Genomic DNA, 26677 nt, shown 5'->3' on the forward strand with positions numbered 1-26677 from the left:
TTTCCGATTTCCCATCAGCTAAGGGCACCCAGACACAGTGGTCTCTGGGCACGTCGGACTCCCCGGAGGAGGCCAGCCTCTGTGCTCAGCCTGGGGTCTGATCCCACGTGGGGTTTGTCTTTCTCTTGGTTGTGCCCACGAGAGGACACGGGATCTCCGAGGAGCCCTCCAAGTGTTGACTCACTCGGATCCAAGAAAACAGGCAACACGCTGGGGGCTGAAACCGCGTTCTCACCCTGCACCAGTCTGCTGAGCCGCCGGGAGGTAAGCCACTTGTTTTCTGAGGTTTTATGACAAGGGTGTTGCATTTCTCTGGAGAAATAACCCATTCAGGCAGCTATTCGGAGGCGTGGCAATGGAGGGAAACAGGGTGGTACACACCTGTCATGCCAGTGGATCTGGAGGCTGAGGCAGGAGGATCGAAAGGTGGAGGCCAGCCTCAGCTACTTAGCAATGCTCTAAGCAACTTGGTGAGACCCGGTCTCTAAATAAAATATAAAAAAAGGGTTGGGGATGGGGCTCATGGTCAAGTACCTCTGGGTTCAATCCTCAGTATATCCCCCTCTCCAAAGTCAAGTCCTTGTCCCAGTTTTGCAGATGAGAAAACTGAGACCCAGAGACTTGAGTTGCCCAACGTCAGGAGCCACTCAGTGGCAGACTTGGGAACCCAAACACAGGTCTCTGTGTGCGGGACCCAAAGCCACCGCCGTCTGCACTGTCCACTCCCCCACCACTTCTAGCACATTCTGAAGACGGGTGAAACAGGAGTCATTCACTTTAAACACGATCAAAGCAGAGCAGGTCGGTGACAGTGCTGGGCATCTTGAGTCACTCTTTTAAAAAGACCTGAGACCAATTCAACCACTCAGAGTCACTTGGAACTGATTTCTAGAAATTCACACTGCTCAGTAAAACTTGGTGGTTGAATTGTTTGAACAAATACAAAGTAACCACCACTGAAAAGGAGCCACCAACTTCAAAACCCAAAATAGGGTAACAGCAAAAGATTCAGACATTTATTTCACAAATTTTATCAAAAATACAAAGATAATACAAATTCCGTGGTGTTTTTCCGAAGCTTCCCAATTATTTTAACATTGTTTTGCTATTTAGGAACCATCCTAAAGCCGTTTGTTTAAAACTCACAAGAAAGAAATGGCACAAGCCAAACCCCAAGGATTCCCTATTTAGCTCTCAGCCAACTACACGCATCTCGCCTTCAGAGCATTCTCCAGGGTCCACGGAGGGAGTCGGCCCATGGACTAAGTGGAAGGGACGCTGTCTCAGTTGTAAATGCAGACACGTCACCTCTGGTGCCATCTCTGTCTTAACATGGATCCCCAATTTACAGCCCGGGCAGCTCAGAACAAGGAGAGTCACTGGGGTCAGGAGTCCTGACCCTGAAACCCCCCTGGACATTCTGTTGCAGACAACCACCCCCAGCAAGGACCGAGCAGCTGTCACTGTAACGAAGATGAAGGACGGACGAAGGCTCTGTTAAGATGCGAAGGTTGCGACACACAACATAAAGGGACACTCAGAAGTCACGTGGATCCAGTGGGGTGAGTCGGACGAGCAGAGCCAAGCCCAGCAGGCACAGGGTGCCCAGAAGCTGCTGCTGCAGGCCAGGGACAGCAGCCGAGGCCGAGGCGGGTGTCCTCTGGGGTCACCGTGGAGGAGCCCTTTACTATGAGGCTTCCCACCTTTTCATGAGTGGCTTCAGGTGAACAGGTGGTTTGTGATGTCAGGATTTTCAGAAAAGAAATGCTGCCTTCCACCTGTTGAGCTTCCTAGGTCTTTGCAGAGGGAGAACAAATTCTTTTGCTAAAAACACTGATTTCTTTTCTTTTTTGGTACCAAGGATTGAACTCAGGGGCACTCGACCACTGAGCCCCGTCCCCAGCCCTATTTAGTATTTTATTGAGAGACAGGGCCTCACTGAGTTGCTGAGGGCCTCGCTGTTGCTGAGGCTGGCCTCCAAGTCTCGATCCTCCTGCCTCAGCCTCTAGAGCTGCTGGGATAACAGGCGCGTCCCTCTGCACCAGGCAGCATAGTTTTGAACACTGATTTCAGAAGCATCTAAAAGCTCCCCAATGTCCCGAGGTAACCCCCCTACCCCCAATTTAACACCTTTCTTGCTCTGAATCAATCTCACCTGACAGAGTCCAGGGTGTTTTTGTAACAGTCTGAAAGGTTGATTGTCCAGGAGTTTTTTTTTTTTAAATCTTCAGACACCTCCTTGTTGGGACAGGAGGGGACACAGGAAGGAGGGAAGTAACAGAGGAAGACCTAAGTTGGACCGTGGCAGGTCTGGGCACTAAGAGGATTCTCCCCAGCCACAGAATAGATGGCAGTCCCAACAGCGTCCATTTTCCCCTGGACCTCTTTGGTGGTTTTCGTTGAAGTTCCAAGCGGAGTCCTGTCTGCAGACCTGGTTTGGGGCACACCCACTTCCCCGGGCCTCGTCGGCATCCGGGTCACCCAGTGCAGCCTAGCAGTGAAGGATGCCTTTGGGGTCGGGGGTGTGACGGGGGCTGTGGCATTTGTTCTCAGGGATGAGAAAGGACAATGACCAGGCTGAGCTCTTTGTCACCAGGTCTCTGTGGAGCTGCTCCACATCGTCTCAGGCCCAAGGGAAGGGAAGGGGAAAGGAAGCCGGACAGGGCCCGCGGGGTCACTGTCCCTGAGATGCTTCTGCCCACCAAAGCGACAGACTGGCAAGAGAAGGGGCGGGGACATGTGCACAGAAGGACCCCAACTCCAACACGCACACGGCTCCGGGGCCCTGTGGCAGAGGACAGGGGAGCAGAGCCCACAGTGCGGGTAGCGCCGGGCAGAGGTGAGGGGACCCGGGCCCCGAGCCCACGCGGGTGTCGGCGGGGCCAGGGCCTCCTCACTCCAGTTTCTTGGCTGGCACCCGGGTGCGGGCGATGAGGATGGGCACCAGGGCCAGGCAGCTGATGAGGAGGGCCCAGAGGGGCCGGTAGAAGAGCCAGCCGGCAGCCACGGTCAGCAGGGTCAGCGAGGTGGCCACGCAGAAGGCAAAAGCTTTGAGGCCGATGTTGACCAGGTCCCGGAGGACAGGAAACCAGTCCACTGCGGAGAGGGACAGTCAGTGTGGGGAGCGCAGCAGCCTGGCCCTGGGGCCCTGAGCTGGGTGGCAGGGCTCCCTGTGAGCCACCCGCTCTGCCCAGCACCAGGAAACTCGATGCGGTCAACTCTGTAACCTGGACTCCACGTTGTGACCACCTGAGGCCAACGGGCAGACATCCCCCTGTGGGATTGGTGAGACCCCTGCTCCCTGCAGACTCAGGACCAGGATGTCTACTTCCACTGCCCGGGCCCAGGTCACCACTGTGCTGACCCTGGAGGGGACAGGACCCAGCTGTGCTGCCCACTGCTCAGGGCGCCCAGTAGGCGGTGAGTCACTGAGGAATGGAGGGGTGTGGGCCTCCTGCTCCCACGGGTCCTGCCTGTGGGTCACCAGGACCATGGGCAGCTAGATCCAGAGAGGGGCAGCAGGCAGGCCTGGGGACAGGTGCATCCTGACTCCTGGCCCCGATGGCGGCTTTGCTTGGGCCCTGAGCTCTCCCTGACGTGCCCAGGACAGAACCGGGTCTCCTGGACCCAGGTCAGCTGTCCACGGCGCCTCGAGGACTCGTCCTCCCCTCTCGGGGCCTCGGTTTTGCTGTCTGGGACGAGGGAGAGGGTCCCCCAGCCAGAGCCAGCGGGGAAGGGCTCCTGTGGGGGCCAGAGAAGCCTGGGCAGGGACACACTGGGGTGAGGTCCCCGAGAACCTCTGTCTCCCAAACCAACGGCCCAAGCCCAGAAGGCGCTCCCAGCTCTGACCCCAGACAGGCTGGGTCAGCTCAGCCGGGAGGCCGGCCTCCTCACAGGGCTGTCCCAGGGGGGAGCGAAGGACAGAGGGACACGGTGGGGCCAGACCTTCAATCTCAGAAGCCAGACCTGCCCCTGGAAGGTGGCCCCACGTCCCCCCTCTGGAAGCACCACGCTGCTCACTCGTGACTTCGCGTCCATTCCAGGACAGCGCAGGGGGACAGACATGGCCCAGGCCTGGACTCTACCCCAGGGAGGGACAGGCAGGGGGTGGCCCGAGGGGCCGCGAGACCCAGGCCCCAGGCCCCGCACCTACCCAGGGTGTAGAGGATCCGCGTCATGAGGCTGAGGCCTGTGAACATGGCCATCCAGCCGGCCGCCCGCAGCCCCCACGTCCTCATGGAGTTGCTCTTCTGCTCCCTACGGAAGGCCTCCTGTGGACAGGGCAGGGGGAGGTCACCAGCCGGCCAGCGGGCAGGGCAGGGGCCACGGGGCTGGACCTGAGGCTCGGGAGCTCTGGAGCCCCCCGTCAACCTGGCACAGTGGAGAGAACTTTCTGGAAGGCATAAGCCCTTCTCGGCACAGAGCCTCAGTGCGTGATCTCTGGAATGACACAGAGGGACCTTTCCGGTGCCCCTTGCCACCCCCGTGTGTGTGGTGACGGACAGCACGAGCCAGGCACCGGGCACTGCTCAGCCTGTGGCGTCCACTGGCCCCAGGACCCTGCTTCTGGCTTCGGGGACCCTCCCGTCATTCCCTTCTCCCTGCATCTCAGGCTGCACCTTCTGGGTCTCATGGCCGCCCTGACCCTCGCCCAGGGCAGCCTCTGTGGGCCACGCTCTGCCCAGGGCCTCCCTCCGCCTCTTGGCCCCCGTGTGGCCCCCACCTAAGGCCACAGCCCTGGCCCCTCTGCTGGCTGCCCAGCACCTCTGCCCCTGGCCTGGTGACACAGGGGCTCAGGCCCCGCAGCCTGCACCCCGACTCTGTCATCCGCACCTCAGCAACGGGGACCACCGCCCACCCACCCCGGAGCTGGGACCTGGCGGGCAGCCGCGGCCTGCTCCCTCCACCCACTCCACCTCCGGGGCTCCTGCTCCCTCACCCACATGCCCTTGACCTGCTGAGGTCCCACCAAGACCAGGTCCTGTCACCTCTGGGCCTTGGCCCATGTGGGTGGCTCTGCCCGGCCATCCACATCCTTCTCGTCCTGGCTTAAACGCCACTTCCCCAGAGCCTTCCCGGAGCCCCGGATCTCTGCCAGGCCCCGTCACAATCTAGTAGGTAACATTTACTGCCTAATGATATCTGTCATCCCAGGGCTCGGGAGGCTGAGGCAGGAGGATCTCGAGTTCAGAGCCAGCCTCAGCAACAGCGAGACCCTCAGCCACTCAGGGAGGCCCTGTCTCTTAACCCCCTCTTCCCACCCCACCTGGTCGGTCCTGTCTCCCATGAGTCCTGAGTGCACTGCTTGGTCCTCAAGGTGACCCAGGGAGCAGGAACACTTGTCCCCTCCCACAGAGGACACAGACGGTGGAGGACAAGCCATTCACAATCCCCAGGCCCCGCGGGCAGTGCACTGAGCCGGGGGCAGGTGAGTGGCTCCCTGGGGCCCACACGGCTGCTCCCCTGCGCTTCCTGTCCCGGCCTCCTGACTTTGGGGCCTGTTCTCAGTGCCCTGGGGTGTCCTTGGCTCAGGGCCTTTTCTCCCACTCGGCAGAGACCCCACGTGGGGGTAGAGGCAGGAGGCCCAGGGCGTGGAGGCCGCGCACCCTCCCAGGCCAGGGCCTTCCCTGTGGGCCTACGCACTCACACGCCCCACCCTCCTCCCTGCGGGCAGAGCTGGGGCCTGGGACGCTGCCCAAGGAAGCCTGGGACTGGGCCTGCGGCCAGGGCAGGAGAACAGGGCCTGGACAAGGCCTCCTAATTTTAGAAAGTCCCCAGGGTGACTCACGGGGTGCCAGGCTGGGAGGGGCGGCCCCACCGTGAAGCCACTCCCCGGGCTCCTGCAGGAGAGCCCGACTCCCCAGGTCCTGGCCAGGCACCACCATGTAGGAGGGTCACAGGGACAGGGGACAGACGGAGCCAAGGGCCCAGGAACAGGAACAGAGGGTCCCAGGTGGTCCCTGCGGCCTGCTCCTGCCCTCGCCCTCTCTGGCCCCTGATTTAAGGCAAGTGTATGTCCCAGCCAGGGTCCCAGTGTCCACCACCTCAGCAGAGCTGACACACGGTGACTCCTGCCTAGAGAGGGTGACTTCTAGGGCTCAGAACTGGCTCCTCGGTACCCCCCGTACCTTCCTCCTGCAGGACCTCCCTGGTGCAGACGGGGAGAGGGATGCCGATGGCTGTGGGGACTGTCCCAGGGCACTTGCCCCCACTCACCCGGCCCGGATACTCCAGCTCAAACCCCTCTGTTGCCCTCCTGATGGCCTCAAAGGGGCACCTCAGCGTGGCCTCTGCCCCCTGTTCCTAGTGCGCCCCACTGAGGGGCCTTTTCCTATCCCAGTCCCTGAACGGCCCGGTTCCTCCAGGGCTGATACCCCCTTCTTTATGTGGCCTCTGCACAAATGTCACTCCTTGGGAGCCCTCGATGGCTGCAGACTGGTCTCTGCGTAGGAGCCCAGGTGTCAGAGCAGCTCTCGACCCCTGTAACACCACGTGGCTTTTTATCCCTCCGTCTCGGTGTCTGTTCTTTCTATTTCTTTTTCTTGCTGTATGGCAGTGGCTACGGTCGCTAGCAGGGGAAGTTTCTGGAACAGCCCCTGGGAGGAGGAGGGGCCGACACACCTGTTCCCCCTCCACGCAGGTGGGGCAGCGGCCACTCACCTCTGCCGAGAAGTCTCCATGATGCAGCAGCAGCAAGGTGTCCCCCGACTTGGTGGAGTACGGGACGAGCTGGTCACCTCGCTGCCTGGCGATCACAGTGACCTAGTCCAAGAAATCAGCGTCAGAGGCCCCTGGGCACAAGGTGAGGACCCCCACTGCCCACCACACTTGCTCTCTCTGGGACTCCACGGCGACCAGGGAGTGAGTGGGGGGACCTGGGCGTGTCTGTCCCTCCTGGACTCCCCCTGGGCTGTCCCGCCCCCTTCCTTCAGAGCTCCAAGGAGGACCCTGGGCCAGAGGCAGGTGGCGGGCGGAGCAGGGCTGGGCACGTCCTGGACTGAGAGCCCAGGGGACGACTGGCTGCCACGGGCCCAGCTGAGCCACCCTGCAGCCAGGCCACGTCGAGGTCACGTGGCTTCCCCTTCTCCTTGGCTACCTGGGCCCAGAGGTCCTTCCTGCCCCTTCCTGGGCCGGCCAGGATGGAGCTCCTGAGTGCACACCCAGGGCCAGGAACCAAGGCCACGGACGGGGAAGCCACCTGTGACTGCACGGTTCTTGTCAGACACGATGAGGCCACCGTCCAGGACAATGTTTCTTTCTTTTTTTTTTTGGTACCAGGGATTGAACCCAGGGACACTCCACTCCTGAGCCCCGTCCCCAGCCCTTTTTGGTATTTTATTTAGAGACAGGGTCTCCCTGCGTTGCTTAGGGCCTTGCTATTACTGAGGCTGGCCTCCAACTCTCGATCCTCCTGCCTCAGCCTCCCGAGCGGCTGGGATGACAGGCGTGGGCCACCGCCCAGCCTAGACCTGCATTTCTTGGCCTGGGGTCTGGGGATGGTGGCAGGGAGGCACGGAACTCAGTAGCTGCTCAAAAGCAAAGCTTGGGACTGAGTGTGGGCGAGCGTGTGCGTCCCCAGGGGGAGGGGACAACGCGGTCACCACATTCTCCTGGGGTCTGCGCCTGGAGAGGCCCTGATGCCCTGACTCGGAGTCCGCCCCCGGGGAGGCCAGGTTACCACGTGAGCCGGGCCCAGGTCAGGGTCATCGCTGCTCAGTCCTGCGTAGGAAAAGAAGACGCGTAGGTCTCCAACCTGGGGGGAGAGACACGGGAGGGCGTCAGCAAGTGGCCACCTGGGGCTGGGCCTCGGCTCCTTCATTGGCTGGTGGGTCCCTCCCTCCACCTCTGCCCAGGCTGGGCTGTCCCCTCGAGGCCCTGTCCCCTCTGACTCTATCTGGCCACGCGCAGCTGTGGGTCAACACAGGGAGCCCTCTGGGGCAGGAGTGGGCTGCGGGGACACCACGCCAGGCCCTGGTCTCCGCTGTCCCCACGGCCCAGGCTGCTCCGTACCTCCGGGTACTTGGGGTTTTCACTGTGGTAGAAAAAGTCGCCCCGGCGAACGATGTCCACGTGGGGGTCCTCCAGCTTGGCCAGGCTCAGGGGCTTGAAGTTGTCGATCTTGTCGATGAGGCCTGGCAGAGAGGCCCCGCGCTCAGCAACCGGCCCCGTGGGGACCTGCCACCTGCCACCCCGATGTCCCTCCCACGGTGCCCAAGCCCTCCGTGCGCCACCACCCAGCCGCACCTCGGCGTCCTCACACCTGGCCTCTCCCCCAGGAGGCCCCTTCCCGACTCGGGCTCTTCCAGAGCTTCCCGGTGGCCTGTGTCACCCCCTCCCAGGAGGGCTGCTCCGTCCCCTCTCCCTGCCGGGCCAGTGTCCCCTGCTCTGAGAGTGGCCCGGCCCTTTCCCACTGCGCAGCAGCTGAGCCACATGGTGGACGGGGCGGGAGGCCAAGCCTGGTCACTGGGCCTCCCCTCCCTTGGACACTGGACCCTGCCCATCTCGTCCCCTCCTGGGTTAGGCCATGGGGGTGTCTCGGGGTTACTGTGGCCCGTGGCGAGGCCTCATCCCCTGGGAGCTCCTCTCTGGAGTCCCCGAGGGAGCATGTGACACGCCATCCTCTTTTGGCACAGGGCTGTGCCCGGGTGGGGCCCACAGGTGGAGCCACAGGGAGCCGCGGGGACAGGGAGAGGCCTTGATTTTCTTGGCTGCTGGAGGGACGGCTCCCTCAGAACCTCTGGTCACCACAAATGGGCGTGGCCCAGGAGGGGACAGGGAGCTTGGGCTGTTCCCTGGACCAACCTGGTTTCCTGGGACCTGGCTGGGTGGGGGCGGGTGCTGCGTGGAGTCCCCACCTCCTGGGGACCCGCCTGTCCTCCGGCCCCAGCCCCGAGTAGGACACAGGCTGCTCCCATCCTCCACCCCCGAGGGCCGGGTGCCAGGGACTGCTGCCCCTGGGAGTGGCCACGAGGACAGGACAGGGCCTGGGGCTGGCACCAGCTGGTCACCAGGGCTGGGACTTACCTGCCGAGAGGAAGAACCTGCCGATCTGGACAAAAGGGGCCGTCGCCGTGAACGACTCCACTGCCATCGCGCTGTGGGGACAGGGCCGTTGGTGACCAGGAGGGCAGCTGCGTGGGACCCTAGGTGGTCTGGGCTTGGCAGGTCCCACCCAGGGGGCTCCTGAGAGTCCAGAGACCAGGCAGGACAGACGTCTTCCTCGGCCGTCCCCAGGGCTCCTGCCCCCTCACTCTGTCCCTGTCCCCAGAACTCTGGTGGCCCACTGAGCTGTGGCAGGGGCTTCCCTGGACTCGTACCCTTCACTGACCCCTTCCCGCCATCTTCCTGGCGTAGCCCTGACCACGGTGGCCCACGGCCCAGGCCCCAGAGGTGCTCGAGGGACACGCGGGCTCCACCACCCTGTGCGGCTGAGCTGACCCCCCTCTGTGGACACCAGGTCACCAGCCTCTGCCCCAGAGGCCCTTCCTGACAGTCCTCCAGAGGTGACCACCAACAGGATCCTCCCCTGGTCTGTCCACGCCCGTCCCTTCCTGCGCTTTGGTCAGGCCTCCCGAGGGTGACTCGTCCGTGTCCTGGTCCCTAACATGTCCCATGTCCTCTTCGACCCCCGGGGCAGAAAGCCCGCTCCCATTGCTCAGATGGGGAAACTGAGGCTGGACAGGCCCCGGCCGCGCTCACCTGGGGTTCTTGTGGCCGATCTCTCGGTCGAAGTTTCTGCTGCTGACGACTTCTGACCGCCACTCGGTGTCTGCTCAGGGAGAGGGGACAGCTCAGCCATACCCATGGCCCCGATGGCCGAGGCCCATGGACCCTGAGCCCGTGACACCAGAGGTCAGGGGACAGCTCCTGGCGCCCCCAGAGGGGAGGACTCCTGGGCTCAGTGCTGTGCCTGTCCCCAGCTCCACCCACGGGTCCCGTCCCGCCACGGGCTGGGGACAGAGGACGGAGGATGCGGCCAGCAGGGCCCTTGGTGGCCGGGCGGTACTCACTGTAGGAGTACCTCGTCTCCGTCTTCGTCTGCCCGTCCTCCGTGTACTCCCTGCACAGAAGCACAGGGGTCACCTGAGGCCCCCCAGGATCCGGGCACCCCCAGGGCCATAGGGCTACAGTCCCCAAGGGAAGGAGAGGGTTGGTCGGTCCCAGCCAGAGCCGGGCCTGCTCGGGGCACAGGGCCAGCTCCCTCCATGGATGGCAGCAGTCTCTGGTCAGGACAGCCCTGGGTAGGGCCCACGGGCCACCGTCCCCTCACACCCAGGCTGTGCAGTAGCTCAGGGGGACTGAGCCCACCTGGCCGGTGCCATCACGCCCTGGACTCCCGACAGGCTGTCAGCGGGAAGGTGACCTCTGCCTACCACGGGGGCCAAGGTGGAGCCCAAGGAAGGGAAAGGTGGGCACAGAGGCTGGAACGGGGGGCCACAAGGTGCCAGCGTCATTGGAGACCTGGATCCTGGAACATCCCCAACGTGCGCTCCCTGGGATGTCCCTGGGAGGGAGCTGGTCAGTCCCCCTTTCATTTTGGAGCCACTCTGCGGGGGGTATTGGCCATCCCCAAATGAAAGATCAGCGGCTTTTAACTTTGGGATAATCTGATATTTTTCTGGTACGAAGAGTCTATACTTTGAATTTCAGAGGCTTCAAAATGAAAGGCCTGCTGGGCGCAGTGCCCACGCCCGTCATCCCAGCGGCTCAGGAGGCCGAGGCAGGAGGATCGCCGGTTGGAGGCCAGCCTCAGCCAAAGGAAGGCCCTAAGCAACTCAGTGAGACCCTGACTCTAAATAAAATGCAAAATAGGGCTGGGGAGGGGGCTCACGGGTCGAGGGCCCTGGGTTGAATCCCCGGTACCCCTAAAAAACAAAAGCCGCTGCATTTTCTCTAGGTGCCTGCACCTCCTTTACCGGGCTCCTCACCTGGACTCCTCCGTCTCCACCCACTGGTACATCTCCACGTGTCTGCGCAGTTTCACGGCCGGAAGGTGGACTCCGTAGTTTGGATCAGACAAGAGCTTCAGAAGAGAGTCAAAGGGACCAGAAAATACAGGTGGCCCTCACATCCCCCCAGAAACCCTGGCTCGGGGAGGTGGGCTGGAAGGAGGTGGAAAACGGGGACAGGTGGGGGCGTCAAGTGGAGCTGCCTGTGCAGTTCTTAACTCTTGGATATTTTTGGGGGGATACCAGGGGTTGAACTTGGGGGCGCTCAGCCACTGAGCCCCCTCCCCAGCCTATTTTGTGTTTTTTTTATTTAGACACAGGGTCTCAGTGAGTTGCTGAGGGCCTTGCTAAGTTGCTGAATTAGCTGGCTTTGAGTTCACAATCCTCCTCCCTCAGCCTCCAAACTGCTCGGATTGCAGGGTGCACCGCCGTGCCTGGGTGTCCCCAGTTCTTAACCCTTAATGCCCATGACGCTGACCTAGAGTACAAGGTCAGGCTGCAGGCCCCACTGCGTCATGCCAACACTCAAATAACAGCACAGCTGGTGTGGGCGGTGCACGTCTGTAACCCCAGTGACTTTGGAGGCTGAGGCAGGAGGATGGCAAGGTCGAGGCCAGCCTCAGCCACTTAGGGAGGCCCTGTCTCCAAATAGAAAGGGCTGGGGAGGGGGCTCAGTGGTCATGTGACCCTGGGTTCAATCCCCAGTACAAAAAAAAATCATATCTACGACAGCAGAGCTCTGACATCCAGAGTTGTTGCGTTCCACGTGGACTGTCACCGCGAGAGCACCTGTGTGTGACCTTCCTACCACGTGCCAGGCACTGTGCCAAGAGGTCAGCCCAGTCCCAGGCCACGAGTGCACTCCGCGGCCGAGAGGTGGCGCTGGGGGTCACCCCGGTGTCTGTCACCCTCCAGGACCCACCCCAGAGGCTGCGGCAGGTCCTACCTTGGATGTGCGCAGGGCCCCCACGATGTGCACCAGCCTCCCCTCATTCTCTGGGGCCACCACGTGGATGCTCTCGGGGGACACCACAAGGGAGAGCCCCTCCGCCAGCGAGGTGGCTGTCTTCAGCGCCCGGCCCTGCAGGGGAGGGCAGGGGACGTCACCTCAGGGCGACCCAAGGCTGCTGCCTTCACACCCGTCTCCCCACTTCCCTGCTGGGACTGAGGCAGCGGGACTGGGCCAGGCTCCCCTCTTCCCGCCACCCGCGGGTTCCCATCAGCCCCGGCTCTCGGCCTCACGTGGGCACAGTGGCCTCCCTGTCTGCCTGGCCTCCCCCTCCCCTTTCTCCACCCCTCTCCTCTCCTCTCCTGGTCCCCGTGGTCCCCACAGGCCTTTCTGACCCTGGCCTCAGGCACTGGCTCAAAGGCCTGAGACCCAAACCCGGACTCAGAGATCCTTCTGCAACTTCTGCAAAATTGCTTTAGAAAGACTTGGTTCCTTTTTTTTTTTTCTTTCTCTAGGATCTCTGAGCTACTTGGACGTGAAACTGGAATTGCTGAGCCACCTCTGCCTGCCAAAGGAGGGCCCTGCCCAAGAGAGATGCCACAGCGAGAAACACAGGGAAGGGCTGAAGGAACGGAGAGTCGGGTGACCCCGCAGGGACACCTGGATCCAACCATGCCTGAAGCAGGATTTTCAGGAGTCTTGCCTACCCCAGGGTGAGGTAGGTCACCACAAAATGAATTTTGATTCCTTCAGTATTATTCTTTCTCTTTTATAAAAATCGAGGTCCTTTATTGCCAAATGCAGCCTCTGGATTTATAGTCCCTGTTCCCTGATACGCTGTGCCCACGGGGACACGAGACATTTTACCTCATTGGTGAAAATTAAGTAGAAGGACAGGAGGAAGGTCATGAGCCCCACGAACATTCCCCCCGAAGTCTCGCTCAGCCGCTCCAGGAAGCCTGGCTGGGGGTCAGAGGTGATCTTGACATGTTCCCTTCTGCTGCCTGTGTTGGAGTACTGAAGGGAAATCCAGAAAAGAAATCAGAATGCAAACCAGCCTTTAAAAATACACTGGATCTTGCTACCCAAAATGTGTTTATTGAGCATAAATTCCATGAGAGTGAGTTTGATCATATATAGTAAAGCCGCAGAGCTCTTCAGTGACCGTCAGTGGGTGTGGACGAGAGATCCTGGGGTCTGAGGGGTCCCGGGGCCAGTCCGTCAGCTCACCTGTAGCTTGGGAGGTGGCCCTGTGTGATTTATGGGGACATCTGATAACACTCCTGCCAGCTAACGCCCACATGGCTCTACCTCGCCAAGGCACTGAGCCACCGATACTGTACCCTGGGGCTCTCAGCCCGTCCTGCACATTGGACTCTTACCCCCATTTAACCAGTGAAGATGGGGGACATGGAGGGTTCAGATCATTTGGCCAAGGACCCTGGCCCTGGGTGACGGAGTGGGAACTCACCCAGACCCTGTGCTGTGATGGCTGGGCAAGGCCTGATCCACTGGCCCTGGAGTGGGAGCCTGGATCCTGCCCAGGCATGCCCGGCCCCTCCTCTCCCCACAGGCGTCCACAGCCCAGCAGATGGCAGCTGCTCCCCAGAACCACTCCCAGCCTCCACATCCCTGACGCTGCCCCCCAGACCCCCTGCTGGGGATGCCCGTCCTCCAGGGTCTGCCTCCAAGATCCCCCTCCTCCAGGGAGCCCGCCTGGGTACCCCAGGGGAAGGTGGATTCTAGCCCTGGACTCCCTCTCTCACTTGACCTCCTAGTATTGTTGGTGGCCATGACTTGACTGCCACCAACAGGGCTATCTACCCCTCTTCAGACCCCAGAGGAACCATGCCCCTCCAAAAGCCCAGCTCCTCGTTACTGAATTTAATTAAAAATGCATTTCTAGCTCCACATGGTGGTGCATGCCTGTCATCCCATGACTCAGGAGGCCAAGGCAGGAGGATCATAACGTTGAGGCCAGCCTCAGTGACTTAGCAAGACCTTGTCTCAAAAAAAAAAAAGAAAAATCAAAAGGGCTGGGGGTGTGGCTTAGTGGTTAAGCACCTCTGGGTTCAGTCCCTGGTACAAAAAAAAAAAAAAAAAACATTTCTAACAATCTCTTTGTCAAATAGCTTAGAAGTTACACACATATTTTCCCTTTGATCCAGCGATTCCACTCCTAGATACTCGGTTAGAATCCCAGCTTCAGGGCTGGGCTTGTGGCTCAGTGGTAGAGTGCTCCCCTAGTGTGTGTGAGGCCCTGGGTTCGATCCTCAGCACCACATAAAAATAAATACAATAAAGATCTTGTGCCACCTACGACTAAAAGATATATAAGATTATTAAAAGTATATAAAATATATAAAATATAAAACATAAAATATAAATAATATAAAATATATAAGACATTAAAATATATATTTAATATATTGAAAATATATTAGAAGAAAAAAGAATTCCAGCTTTGCCAATCAATTGCTGTACAACCCCAGGTAAGTTGCTCTGCCTCTCTGACCCTGTTTGCTCACTTGATGGAAAAAATGTACTCATCACAGGCTGCTGTTAGGCGGAATTCAGTTGCCTGCCTGCTCCACCTTGCTGTCTTCAGGTCTCTTCCTCACCTGGTGAGGCCTGGTGGCCCCATGAACGTGTCCCCAGCTACTGGATGAGCTGACAGGGCTGGGCAGCAGAGGGTGTTCACTGAGGGGTCAGATCCCAACATACCCACGATGCTCTCTGCCCACTAGGGCCATGGCCATTGGTGCCAGAAGCTAACAGCCCTCCCTCAATGTCACAGTTAGGGATCCCAGGAGGAGACAAACCCAGAGACGGTAGGCACAGTGGAAGGGTCTGGATTCCTCCCCACCCAGGTCTCTTGATCCCCTCTGTCCCTTTTGACACCTTCCCATGCTGCAGCCGCCAAGCTGGCCGAGAGACCCTGGGCAGGTGCCTTCTGCCAGGGAAACTCCCATCTGAAAAATAGGGAGGTGGTGACCATGAGATGGCTTGGAGGCTACCCTACCCTACTCCTCGTGGACCACCTCTGGGGACTTTCAACACCCCTCTTCCCCCGGGGACACCAGGCAGAGCGTGCCAGGGCAGAGGGTGACACAAACCTTGGCCTCTCAGGAGGGGAGGGAGGCAGCTAAGAGGCTTGGGGACAGAGGAGGGACCTGGAAAGGGAGCCTAACAGGCCGGGGGAGGGCGTGTCTGGGGCTGGCGGGCTCCCAACCTGGCTCCAAAGCACTTTCACAGAGAAGGCGGGTGACTCACGGCTCCTCAGCCCGCACCCCGTGGGCGGTGCTGCCCGAGCCCAATGGAGAGAAAGTTCCCCAGGAGGACGGGGCACGGGGAAGGAGGGGACCCGATCGCGCGCAGGAGGACGGGCCCAGGGGACCCAGGCCGGCTCCCCTGCAGCCGGCGGGCTCGGCGCACAGACCCCCGAGGGCGCGGACGGCCCCGCAGCCCCACGCTGGACAGCTCCACCGGCAGGACCGGCCTCCCCGCGCTCCGGATGGACGGGCTCAGCCCCCCCCAGGGCCCCGTCTGGCTCCCGACGAATCACCGACCGNGGCGGCGGGGTCGTCCAACCCCGGAGTAAAGTCGACCAAATCGAGCCCCGAGGGGGACACGGGGTGGCCCAAGGTCACGGTGAAGCTCGAACCCGGACCCCAGAGGGGCCTGCACGTGGGAGGTCCCCAAACGGGCGGCGGGGCGGTCGCATCCGGTAACGGGACCTGCCGGGGACGCGTCCTGGTCGCCCCTGCGAGCACCCACGTGGTCCCGTTTGTACGGTTCAGGGACTGAACCCGGGGGTGCTCACCCCTGAGCCCCGACCCCAGCCCCTTTTATGTTTTTTTTAGAGACAGGGTCTCCCTGAGCTGCTTAGTTGCTCACTAAAAATTGCTGAGGCTGGCCTCCAACTCGCGATCCTCCTGCCTCAGCCTCCCCAGCCGCCTTGCCTCTGCGCCGGGCTGCACACACCTTTTTTTTTGTTTTTTTTTTTAACTGTCCTGGAAAGCTGCCTCGTGGGCCAGACCGTGCAGTGCTGGAGTAGTGGCAGCAGTGGGAGCATTTATTGAGCTCCAGCTGCATATCAGGCGCCATTTATGCTTTATAAGTCTGATCTCATTGACCTCTCAGCGACCTTGATAATTCAGGCTCTGTTATACCGCCCATATTTTATGGAGCAGTAAAAGTAAAACAGGTGGCTTGAGCAGAACCACAGAGCTGGAGGACTCCCAGACCTGGCAATCTGGTTCTAGAACCGCATTGTTCAACCCAGTTTGCGGTTTGGACCTCTCTGCTGGGAGGAAGTATCCCTTGGCCCTCCTCAGAGTGTCCCCCGGTCCCTCACTTCCTCTCTGTTTCCACCTGTACCCGGTGGCTCAGAAGAAGCCCCCTCTATGGTAAGGCCTGTGGTCACCTGAGCTGCCACCTAACCGCTCCTCCAGTCCTGAGTCCAGCCTGGGAGGTGGAGAGGCTGGGCTTCATTCATTCCGCAGAGGTCACCAGGCACATTCTCAGGGCCAGAGAAGGCGGGTGATGGGTGCCTGAGACACCCATGGAGAGAATCAAAACTCAACTAGGGATTAACGTTTCTTGATCCTTTAAAAAATCCGTTGATTCGGGGGTTTAGGAAAATGATCTCAAACCCCTTCCTATCTAAAGCCTTCCTTTCCAACCTGCTGCGTGTCCCTCCAGCCTCTTCTGTCCCCTGCCTGGCCGCTCTCCCCTCTGGGTTTATTGCCTTAGCCAACTGTGTCCTTCCTCCCACCCCCTGTTGCTGATTCCTTGTCCTGTAAGATCAGCTCCCACGGGGGAGACCACCCAACCAGATGACCTGACCCCAGGGTAAATGATGTTGTGGAGAAATCCGGTGGTAGCTGGTAAGGATTGAAACAGGGGCCTTCCTTGACCCTTTGTGACTTTCACATTCTAAATTTTCTGAAATTACCTTATTTTTTGTCTTGTGTGTTTTCTCCCGCCAACCTGAGAGCTAGCACCTTATAATAGGTGCTCAGATCTTCTTTGGGGGGTAGGGGTGGGGGACACCAGGAATTGAACTCAGGGGCACTCAAGCACTGAGCCCCGTCCTCAGCCCTATGTTGTGTTTTATTTAGAGACAGGTCTCCCTAAGATGCTTAGGATCTAGCTTTGCTGAGGTTGGCTTTGAACTTGGGATCCTCCTGCCTCAGTGTCGCGAGGGGGCAAAATTGCAACGTGTGCAGTCGAGGGGAGAAATAAAGAGTGTGCACGTGCTTCTGCCCCTTTCGATGCTTTATTCACTCAAATTACTCAATACAATTTCACTCTATAGGTTCTTAATCAAGAAAATGACAATCCTTAATGCCAGGCACTGCCATACACATAATGCATTCACAGCAAGCAATTCTAGATTAATTCTAGGCACTGCAAAGCCCACTTAATCATGACAGGCTGGTGACAGACCTTCCCTCTGCATGCTGAGTTCAAAAGTCTCAGCCTTAGGCTTTAAGTCCAGCAGATGCACACGCACTCAGGCCTCAGTGACCAGGTCCAGACCAAGGCAGGCTTTTCCTGGTGCGGAGTGGACGACCCGTGGAGGAGAGGGTCCTGGGGAGGAGTTGGGGCTCTCACCAGGGTCCAGACAGGCTGTAGAGTTTGAGAGCCGTGAGGATCACGCAGAGGATCACTGATGACAAGTGATGGGACGTCAGGTCCTCAGGGCCCTCCAGCTGAGTGCATCCTTGTTCCGGCTGCTCATTGGCTCTATCATTTATACTGAATTTGGGGGCTTTTGACCCCCATTTCAGTCCTTACCAGCTCCCACCGGGTTTCTCTGTTAGATCATTCACCCTGGGTCAGATCACCTGGCCTGGTGGTCTCCGCCCTGGTCTTCTGGCCTTTCCCTCTTACCAGGCCACGACAGCCTGCCAGAGCTTCACCCTGTTTATCAGGGGAGGGGAGGTGACTGTCGGAGGCCACACGGGGGACTCTGTGGGTGCCTGGGGACACTGTAGGTTCCCAACTGGAGTTTTACAGTGGAGTTGCCTGGGCTCAGGCCTCTGGCCGTCCTCACACTCAGCCTCCAAGCCCTGGGGATTACAGGTGTGTGTCACCTCCTGTGTGCCACCGCGCTCAGATCTTGATGCGATGACCTGTGCCTGCCCTCTGTCCTCAGTGAGTCATGGCTTGTGCACAGTTATTGGGAGGCTCCCCAGCCTTCAGGTTGAAGGCCGCGGCTTGGCATTGAAGGCCACCTAGCGTGGGCTCCCTGGCCTTGGGCTGCCCACTCCTGCTAACGCAGAACCTGCCTTCTCCTGTTCAGTGTACAAACATTTATTGAGCACCTGTGGTGTGCTAGCCACTGGGCACAGGTAGCGAGGAAAGTAACTCTCTCTGTGCCTCCTTGGCACGGTGGAAAAGGTTGGGTGACCACATTACCAGGTGATGGCGGTCACAAACCCTGGTAGGTGACACGGAGACAGTGTTGTGAGAGGCTGGGCAGGGGCTTGGTCAACACTTTCAGTCCTGACCTGGTGCCTTCAGGCTTTCCCATGGCGGGGACATTTCTTTCTGGAAGGCCTTGTCCCTGTCGTCCTCCCCTAAGGTCTTGGTCGGGGACCTTGCCCTGGTGGGATCCCACCCGTGGGCCTCCTCCTTGATGGCAGCGCATTTCGGGTTCGGGGCTCAGCGCAGGGTGGAGGGAGGACGGCTCCCACTTCCAGATCTTTCCTGAGGCCTCTGGTTTGCCCGGGACTCTCCTGGTCTCCTGTGTCCTTGCCAGTTGATGCCATTGTTCCCTGAGTGGCATTTCTGGAGAGGGCAGGGGCCCTTCACTCCCTCTGTCTAACCCGTTTCTTGATTCTCACTGAGCTGGGGAGGGAGGGCGGGCGGGAGGCAGGACTGCTGGTGGCACCTGTTCTCTGAGACCCAGAATGTTCCTGTGACAAGGAGGCTGGCAGGGCTGGAGCTGACGGGCGCTGCAGCCCTCTGGTGCTCGGGGTCCCGATGTCACTGTGTGCCGCAGGGTGTCCTGTGCTTAGCCACGACCTGGAGACACGGATTCCTCTTTGGTTTGGCGTGGTCCTCTCACCTTGGAAATGAACTCGAGCCTTGGAATATTGTATTTCTCCAGGGAGGTCCCGGGAGAGGTCGTGGAGCCCTGGCCTGGCTGGTTACCTGACCAGTGACCATCTGTGACTCTAGCTCCGTCCTCAGGCGGGTCTGTTGAAGAGTCGGCGGCGCTGACTTTGCAGCACACTTCAGTTTTGCTCTTCTTGATGGTGCTGAGGTTGCCACTCGGGCCTGGCACTGCTGGGCGAGCTGTCCCTGGGCCTGGGCACGTGCTAGCTGAGCTCCTCTGGGTGAAGACGATCTGCCCCTGTTGGTGGGAGGACAGGGGACGTCCTGATGAGGAGCACTTTGCATAGGGTGCAGGCCTGTAGGGATCAGCTGTCACTGCTGTGCCCCCACAGTCTGAGCGACGGGGTATCAGGGGTGCACAGGACGCCTCGCCCCTGGGGAGGGACAGGGGTCATCCTTGCATTGTGCTGGGCTGGTGAGCCCTCTTCCACTGTGTGTCCCTGTCCCCTGAGAAGCACAGACATGCCAGGCAGCTTGACTCGGCTCTTTTGGGGGAGGCCAGACTCCACAGATGCTTCCAGAACGTGACCGCGTTTGGACCTTTTGGGCCTCTGCATCAGATCTCGGTCAACAAAATTGCCAGAGCCCAGCTGTGAAGTGTGCGCCCGCTCTCCTGTGCAGCACAGCTGCAGGCGGCCGTTGCCAGGGTTACCGGGCGTGCTGACAGGGCCTGGCCAGGTTCACACGAAGTGTTGAGGCCCAGACGGCCTCAGCGGGCAAAACCCAGGCGGGTGCAGGTCCCAGGCCATGTCATAGAGAGGCTCGCCTGCACTGCCCACCTGGTCCCGGAGACCCTGCGCAGGTGTGAGTGGGGAGGAGAGCACACTGGACTGTCCTTGTGTCCCCTGATTTGTCCTCATACACGTGTCACCAGACTTTGGCTTTCACCCTTCAGAGAGCCCCCTGTCTGCAGGCTGAGGGACACTTTTGGAGGTAGCCTGAAGACGCATTCCCCCGCCCTGCACTGGGATTGACCCCGGGTGCTGTCCCGCTGAGCTACGTCCTGCCCTTTTTATTCTGAGACAGCGTCTTGCTGAGTGGCTCAGGCTGGCCTCCAGTTGTGATTGTCCTTCCTTAGGCTCCTGGGTCACGGGGATCCCAGGCCTGTGCCACCACGCCTGGCTGAAGGAGGCCCCAGCTACTTTTTTTTTTTTTTTTTTTTTTCTGTTTCGTGACTGGGTCTGAGCTGCTCAGGCTGGCCTCCGCCTGGCCTCTACCTGGCCTCCGCCTCCCGAGCAGCTGGGTTGACAGTGAGCACCACTACGCCAGCCCTGGAGAAGGCTTTTAAAGCACTACGTACCTCCTGTGGCCTCAGCCGAGGGTCCCATCAGCCCAGCTGTCCTGGGATCTGGTGGGTAGTCAGTAGGGCTGCAAAATTTGGCCTTGTACTTTTTCTAGAATTTTCTAGAAGGATCCTCCTTGTTCACTCAGCAAGCTTTTCACTGCATTCTCAGCAGGGGCAGGGGTTGGGCTTCAGAGCCCCGGCAGGCACTGCCCGGTGGTGCCAGGCCGCGGTCAGCCCTCAGGACTGGGCCTGCTGGGGGAGGGGATCGTGGTGTCTGGGCAGGATCCACGTGGACTTTGGAGCTTCCAGCCCCGGGAGCCTGGGCAGGTCACTACCCAGAGCCTCAGGTCAGCCCCATAAAGTTGTACAGTCTGTAAGCCTGAAAGGGGGTCCTTTTCTCTTTCAAAACTGGGGAACCAGTAAGAAGACTGAGCTCCAGTTGGGGAGCAGAGGGGAGGGTTTTTTTTTTTTTGGTACCAGGGATTGAACTCAGGGGTGCTTGACCACCGAGCCCCCTCCCTAGCCCTAGTTGTGCTTTATTTAGAGACAGGGTCTCGCTGAGCTGCTTAGGGCCTCGATGTTGCAGAGGCTGGCCTTAAACTCGTGATCCTCCTGTCTCAGCCTCCCAAGCTGCTGGGATGACAGGCGTGTGCACTGCTCCAGCCAAAGGAGACTTATTCTTGGTGAAGGAGGAGAAGACGGAAGTAAACCCTCCAGTGTGTTAGCACCCTGTGGGAGGAGGCTGCAGATAGAGGGCTAAAGGAATGAGGGGGGGCCAGGTTAACAGGGGGGTGTTCATGGATTATAATAAAGCTGGAGGTCGTCCGGCCTCGCTGGCAGCCATCCCCACCTGGCCAGGTCCAGCCAGCCCGCCTGAAGACCCTCCTGTCCCCCAAGACAAGCAAGACCAGGGTGGGACAGAAACTCAGTGAGGCCAGGCAGTGCGCGACCAGGACAAGGTGCTGCTGTCCCCCTCTCAGGGTGGGGTGGGTGGAGAGACCAGCTGACGCCCAGGACCAGAAATGGACCAAGCCAGCCTGCCCTTGGGGACCGCAGGACAATGGATGACCCACCAGGCAGCGCTGGGGACAAGGTGCTCCCACGCACAGGGGAAATGGCTGCCGTCTCTGCTGGGGTCACCAGTGGCTAGAGATTTGGGGAGGGTGGGGTGCTGTTGGTGCAGCCAGGAGTCACAGAGAGCAGCAGGGAGCTGGGTGTCCCCTGGTCATCTCGAGCCGTCACCTCCCTCTGGGCCTGGGATTTCCCCTGTCCTCAGTGGGTCGGGTGCTGATGAGGCTGTGCTGTATCAGGGTCACTGGAAGGCCTGCTGTCTCTGTCCCTGTCTGGTGGGTCCCTGCCCCTGTCTGTGCTCACCGCCCTCCATTAGGAGGAGCTCACAGTGTGGCCCTGGCTTGGCTGGAGGCCTGGGGACCTCGGCATCAGAGCCAGGCCGAGACTCTGACCCTGAATGAGGGTTGAAGCCTGGCTCCCGTGCTGGCCACTGACGTTAAACACACCAGCACTCTGGATCGCTCCTGTCCCCAGCACTGCGCTTGCTGGGAAATAGCCCACAAGTGTCTTGACCCTGGTGTGCTCCGGCCACCTGTGTGTCAGCCTTCGGTGGCAGGTTCAGGTGTCCTTTCCCATCAGGTGGCTTCTCTGGCGCTGTGGGCCAGCAGGGTGGGTGGGGGCATGGCCAAGGTTGGGGGACACTGGGCGGAGCCCTGGAGTTCACAGGCGCTGTCCTGTCTGGGTTCCTGAGGGTCCTGGTCTGCAGTCCGTCTTGGTGGCGAGGGAGGTGTGTGCTGGTTACTGTTGGCACAGTTGGAGACTCGCGCTATCACATCTGTCTGGGTTTGGGGCCTGTGTCCCCTGGCTTTGCAAGGTGGGGTGTGTCTCCCTGCACCCCGATCCCAGTGGGATTGTGTCGCGCTCCTGGTCTTGGTTCGAGTGGCTGCTGGATCTTCCCCAGAGTGAGTGATGCGCTCCAGGTTGAAGGTCCCCCGGCAGGGGTTTGAGTGGCTCTTAGGGGCACCCAGTGCAGTCGCTTCTCTTGAGTGAAACATTTTCCTCCTCTTGTGTCCTAACACCAGGGAAAGATCGCATCATATTTGTGACCAAAGAAGACCATGAAACTCCCAGCAATGCAGAGTTGGTGGCCGATGACCCCAATGATCCATATGAGGAACACGGTGAGTGACGGGGGCTTTTGGCCACCCACAGGCACCTCCTGGGCTGAGGCTCAGTGTGGACACTTCCTTTCCCACCTGGTCCGAGCCGAGGCTGGGGTGGAGGTGCCATGTGGGCCCCGGTCGGCTTTGCAGGCAGCGCATCCTGCCTCTGCCCTCCTGGGGTTTGGCTCTGGCCTAGGTGGCCGATGGATGATGTCTCAGGGGTGGACGTCGGATTCCAGCAGTTGCAGGTAGGGAGAGGTGACAGGGATCTGTGTGCTCTGTCAAGTGACCACATTGCAGTCTGCCAACCTTATCAGCAAGCAGTTGTGGGAATTGTCCTGTGAGGCTGCTGCAGTCCCCGCTGTCCCCTGTGAAGTGCCCCAGCAAGCACCTGGCGTGGAAGGATCACTTACAGACGGGCAGCTTCCAGCAGCAGGATTCAGCTCACCTGTCAGAGCCATTGACAGTGATGACTGGGGCCTAGGATGTCACTCTTTTTTTTTTTTTTTTTTTTTTTTTGGTACCAGGGATTGAACCCAGGGGTGCTTGACCACCGAGCCCCCTCCCCAGCCCTATTTTTAATTTTATTTAGAGACAGGGTCTCACTGAGTGACTTAGGGCCTCACTTTTGCTGAGGCTGGCCTCCAACTTGCGATCCTCTTGCCTCAGCCTCCCCAGCTGCTGGGATGACAGGCGTGGGCCAGCTGGGTCCACTCCAAGGCTTTGGGTGTTGGACTTAGACAGAAAACTTAGCCAGTTCACTAGTCAGTAGTGCCCAGTTTGCCCACCAAAACCCACTTCTGAAAATAACAATAATAAAAAGCCCAAACCCTTTCTGACATTCATGCTGAGCACTAACATGACTTGTGGTGTGAATTGGTGACAAATAGGACCCAAGAGCTGGCAGCTGACCCTGGAGTGGGGGGTCCTGGTGGGAGGGGTTCAGATGCTGTCGCAAGTGTAGATAGTGCTGGGTGGGAAGCTTCATTCCTCAGATTAAAGCTCAGGATGTCTATGTGGCACCCTACGGACAGTGGCAGGGACAGCTCTCACGCAAACTGTCAGTGTCCTGAGGAGGGAGGACAGCCACAGGGGTAACTTGAGTCGGAGCTCTGTCACCTCCAGTGCTGTGTCTGCCTTTAGTTCCAAACGAGTTGAGCAGATTTTGTTGATCCATGAAGACTCCGGAGGTCACGGACCAGGCTTTGTTGGGCTCTCCTGGAGGGGTTTAAAACATGTACCCCCGGCTGAGAGCCCCTGCCCTGTCCTGCTCCCGCCCTCTAACGATAGGAGCGTCTGCAGGCCTGGCTGTGATCCTTAATGTCACCAAGCTCGCTCTCAGGGTCTGGACGCAGGTGTCTTATCAGACTGAGCCTCCAGGGGGCAGCATTTGTACCAGTTCAGCCCCCAGGTCCCTGAAAAGTGGGGAGAAGTGGGGAGATGGGGTCACACTGGGGCTCTGGCTGCAGTCCTGACTTGGATCCCATGAAACCTAGAAATGGTGTCAGCTGGCGTAGGCAGGGCGGCTGCAGGAGACCCTCAGAGGACCCCGTGGTCACCAGGCGTGGCTCAGTGCACAAAGGCTGGTTTTGCTTTTGTCAGTTTGGGGTGCGCCCATCGTCACCCCACTTTATGAACGAGAAACAGTAACAGGTCTGCTCATCCGGGAAGCTTCCCAGGTTAGGATTAAGAGGGGGGTTCAGCCGCGGACCCCGGGCACCAGGGCACGGTGCTGTGCTGGGACATGTCCTGGAGTGAAGGGTCCCTTGGAATCTTGGTGGCATTTTAGAGGCTCTCTTGAAGAGTGCTCTCCGTAGAAGACTATCAGAGCACCAGGGGGTGCTCTGCCACGGAGCCACATCCCCAGCTCCTGTTACTTTGAGACAGGGTCTTGCTAAATTGCTCAGGGCCCCACTAAATTGCTGAGGCTGGCCTCGACCTTGTGATCCTCCTGCCTCAGCCTCCCCAGCTGCTGGGATGACAGGTGTGCACCACCGCGCCCTTACAGTGACATCATCTAAGTGCTCCTGCGCTGGGAGGTGTTTTAGAATAGAGATGAGCGTTGCCCGTGGTGAGGGATCCACGGCCACTCTGTCCAGCTGAGCCAGGGAACTCTGGCATTTGAACTTGATCCAGATCCAAAGGTAGGTGCCCAGGGGAGCGCCTGCCAGGCCTGGGGGGTGGCTGACGTGGCACTTTCTGAGACCCTAGAGGACCTCTCACGTCTTCCTGCCGTCTTCCTGTTGCAGGTTTGATACTGCCAAACGGAGACATTAACTGGAACTGCCCGTGCCTGGGGGGCATGGCCAGCGGCCCCTGTGGGGAACAGTTCAAATCGGCCTTTTCCTGCTTCCACTATAGCACAGAGGACATCAAGGGGTCAGACTGTGTGGACCAGTTCCGGGCCATGCAGGAATGCATGCAGAAGTACCCGGACCTCTATCCCCAGGAGGACGAGGAGGAGGAGGAGGAGAAGAAGGCAGCGGAACACGGAGAGCCAACGGCTCCCCCTGAGGCCACTGTGACCAAAGACGGGGTGGACTCCAGCTAATGCAGGCCCTGAGGCCCTGGGTTCTAGCTTTTCGTCTGCAGAGTGACGTGGACCTTCTGCAGAGAGCCTTTGAGTCACCCACCCTCCGAGAAAGTGTCCTTCCTGTCCTGCTGTGTGCACTGTAATGTACAAAATGACTCCTGTCGATGATCGGGGTGACCTGGCCCCCTGACACCATGGGGTCCCAGGTAGGTGCGTCCCACACACGGCCATCCCCGAGGGTGGCCGCCCCTCTGACTTCTCTGTCAGGTTGCCCTGAGCTTTGCCACTGTCACACACTGTGCTGAACCTTCTCAGCAACCCCAGGTCACCACCCCGGAATGTTCCTGTGAGTGAGCTGATTTGATCTGATCCATCCTGTCCCTGTTAGTAGATCTTACTCCTCTTTGGGAAATGAAATAAAAACCAAAAAAACTCTATAAAAATGCTGGCGTGGGGCCGTCCCTGGTAGAAGAGGCCAGATGGTCAGGGCTGGATCTCTCAAACCGTCTTGCCTTTGGGTGTGTGAGAAGGGACTTCATTCTTGATGAATTTTGGTTCCTTTGTTTGCATTGAGCTCCGGGTTTCCCACGGTTAGAAGGTGCAGACTTGGATGTTGGGTTCCCAGCCTTTTGCTGGCTGTGCTGTCCGGAGCCCTGGCCGGGTCTGCTCACATGGGCTCTCTCTCTGGTCCGCTGCAGTCTTCTTGACAGGTCGGGACCTAACTGTTGCCAAGAGAGGACATGGTGTGAATGAAGTGCTCAATTAAAAGGAAACGTGATTCCTACCTGCGTCTGAGCGTGTCTCTTATTTTCACAAGTTGGGCATACTTTGGATATAAGGAAATAGGAATTTTGGAAAATTGCAGTTGAAATTCCTCTTTTAAAGATCCCGACAAACCGGGTTGAGTCTGTTAAAAATTTTCTACCGTGAGTTCAAAGCCAGCTTCTTGGCTTCCTGCAGACATTGCAGTAGCCCCTGACGGGGGTGATGCTCCCTCCCATGTGGGAAGAGGAAACCAAAGCCCCTGGCCTCCTTGGCCTCCCCGGCCTCCCTGGCCTCCTGGACTTCCTGGCCTCCCTGGCTGGGTCAGATGAAGTGGTCATCCTTGTGGGCGACTCCAGCTCGCCAGACCTTACAGAATCACCCGAGGGATTTTGGGGGTAGGATTCGGTGGGCTGTCTTTGTAGGTTGTTGGATCCAGGGTCTGTGTTCCCCACTGGCTGATGGCCAGAGGCCTCAGTTCTTTGCCACATGGGCCTTGCCTTCACCAGTGCTTTGAACAAGAAGTCCCAAACCATCACCTGTCATCAGCCGGGTCCTGTGTCATTAATTCCTGTTTTGCTTGATGTCGATGTTGCGATTTTATGAGTCCAGCTTTTCCATTAAGGTTCTGGAAATTTCAGTCCATGCTATTCGGAGGGTCTCAAGTTATCAGAAGCTTGTTTGATGAGAGTTGTGCAACTTTTCCATGAAACTTCTTAGAGACATGACACTCTAGGGTTATGTTGTTTGCAAAGAACTTTTAGCGAAAGCAAGAAGATTTCAGAACTGGGCACGGTAGTCCTCGCTACTCGGGAGGCTGAGGCAGAGGACCGACCGCTGGATGCCAGCTTGGCAACATAGACTGTCTTGAAAAAAATAACAGAAAAACCCTAAGTA

The 26677-nt window shown here is 59.1% G+C and overlaps 2 protein-coding genes across 2 annotated transcripts; one reads left to right on the forward strand and one right to left on the reverse strand.

Annotated features, from left to right (window-relative positions):
* Window positions 1-989: 989 nt before the first annotated feature.
* On the reverse strand, window positions 990-12939 carry Tmem43 (transmembrane protein 43). Its single transcript, XM_015495060.2, has 11 exons — window positions 12766-12939; window positions 11896-12030; window positions 10929-11023; window positions 10011-10060; window positions 9700-9769; window positions 9025-9095; window positions 8011-8132; window positions 7679-7753; window positions 6661-6762; window positions 4154-4271; window positions 990-3096 (listed from the first exon to the last, which is right to left on the reverse strand). The coding sequence occupies exons 1-11, from the start codon at window positions 12820-12822 to the stop codon at window positions 2894-2896; spliced, it is 1098 nt and encodes a 365-aa protein (XP_015350546.2). The 5' UTR covers window positions 12823-12939; the 3' UTR covers window positions 990-2893.
* Window positions 12940-18033: 5094 nt separating this feature from the next.
* Chchd4 (coiled-coil-helix-coiled-coil-helix domain containing 4) lies at window positions 18034-25802 on the forward strand. The gene is made up of 4 exons (XM_048786967.1): window positions 18034-18060; window positions 19783-19828; window positions 22405-22503; window positions 24735-25802. Exons 1-4 carry the CDS (start codon window positions 18034-18036, stop codon window positions 25034-25036), a joined length of 474 nt encoding a protein of 157 aa, XP_048642924.1. The 3' UTR covers window positions 25037-25802.
* Window positions 25803-26677: the final 875 nt, after the last annotated feature.

The sequence above is a fragment of the Marmota marmota genome, unplaced genomic scaffold (assembly GCF_001458135.2).
Source record: "Marmota marmota marmota unplaced genomic scaffold, marMar, whole genome shotgun sequence".
Taxonomy (NCBI): domain Eukaryota; kingdom Metazoa; phylum Chordata; class Mammalia; order Rodentia; family Sciuridae; genus Marmota; species Marmota marmota.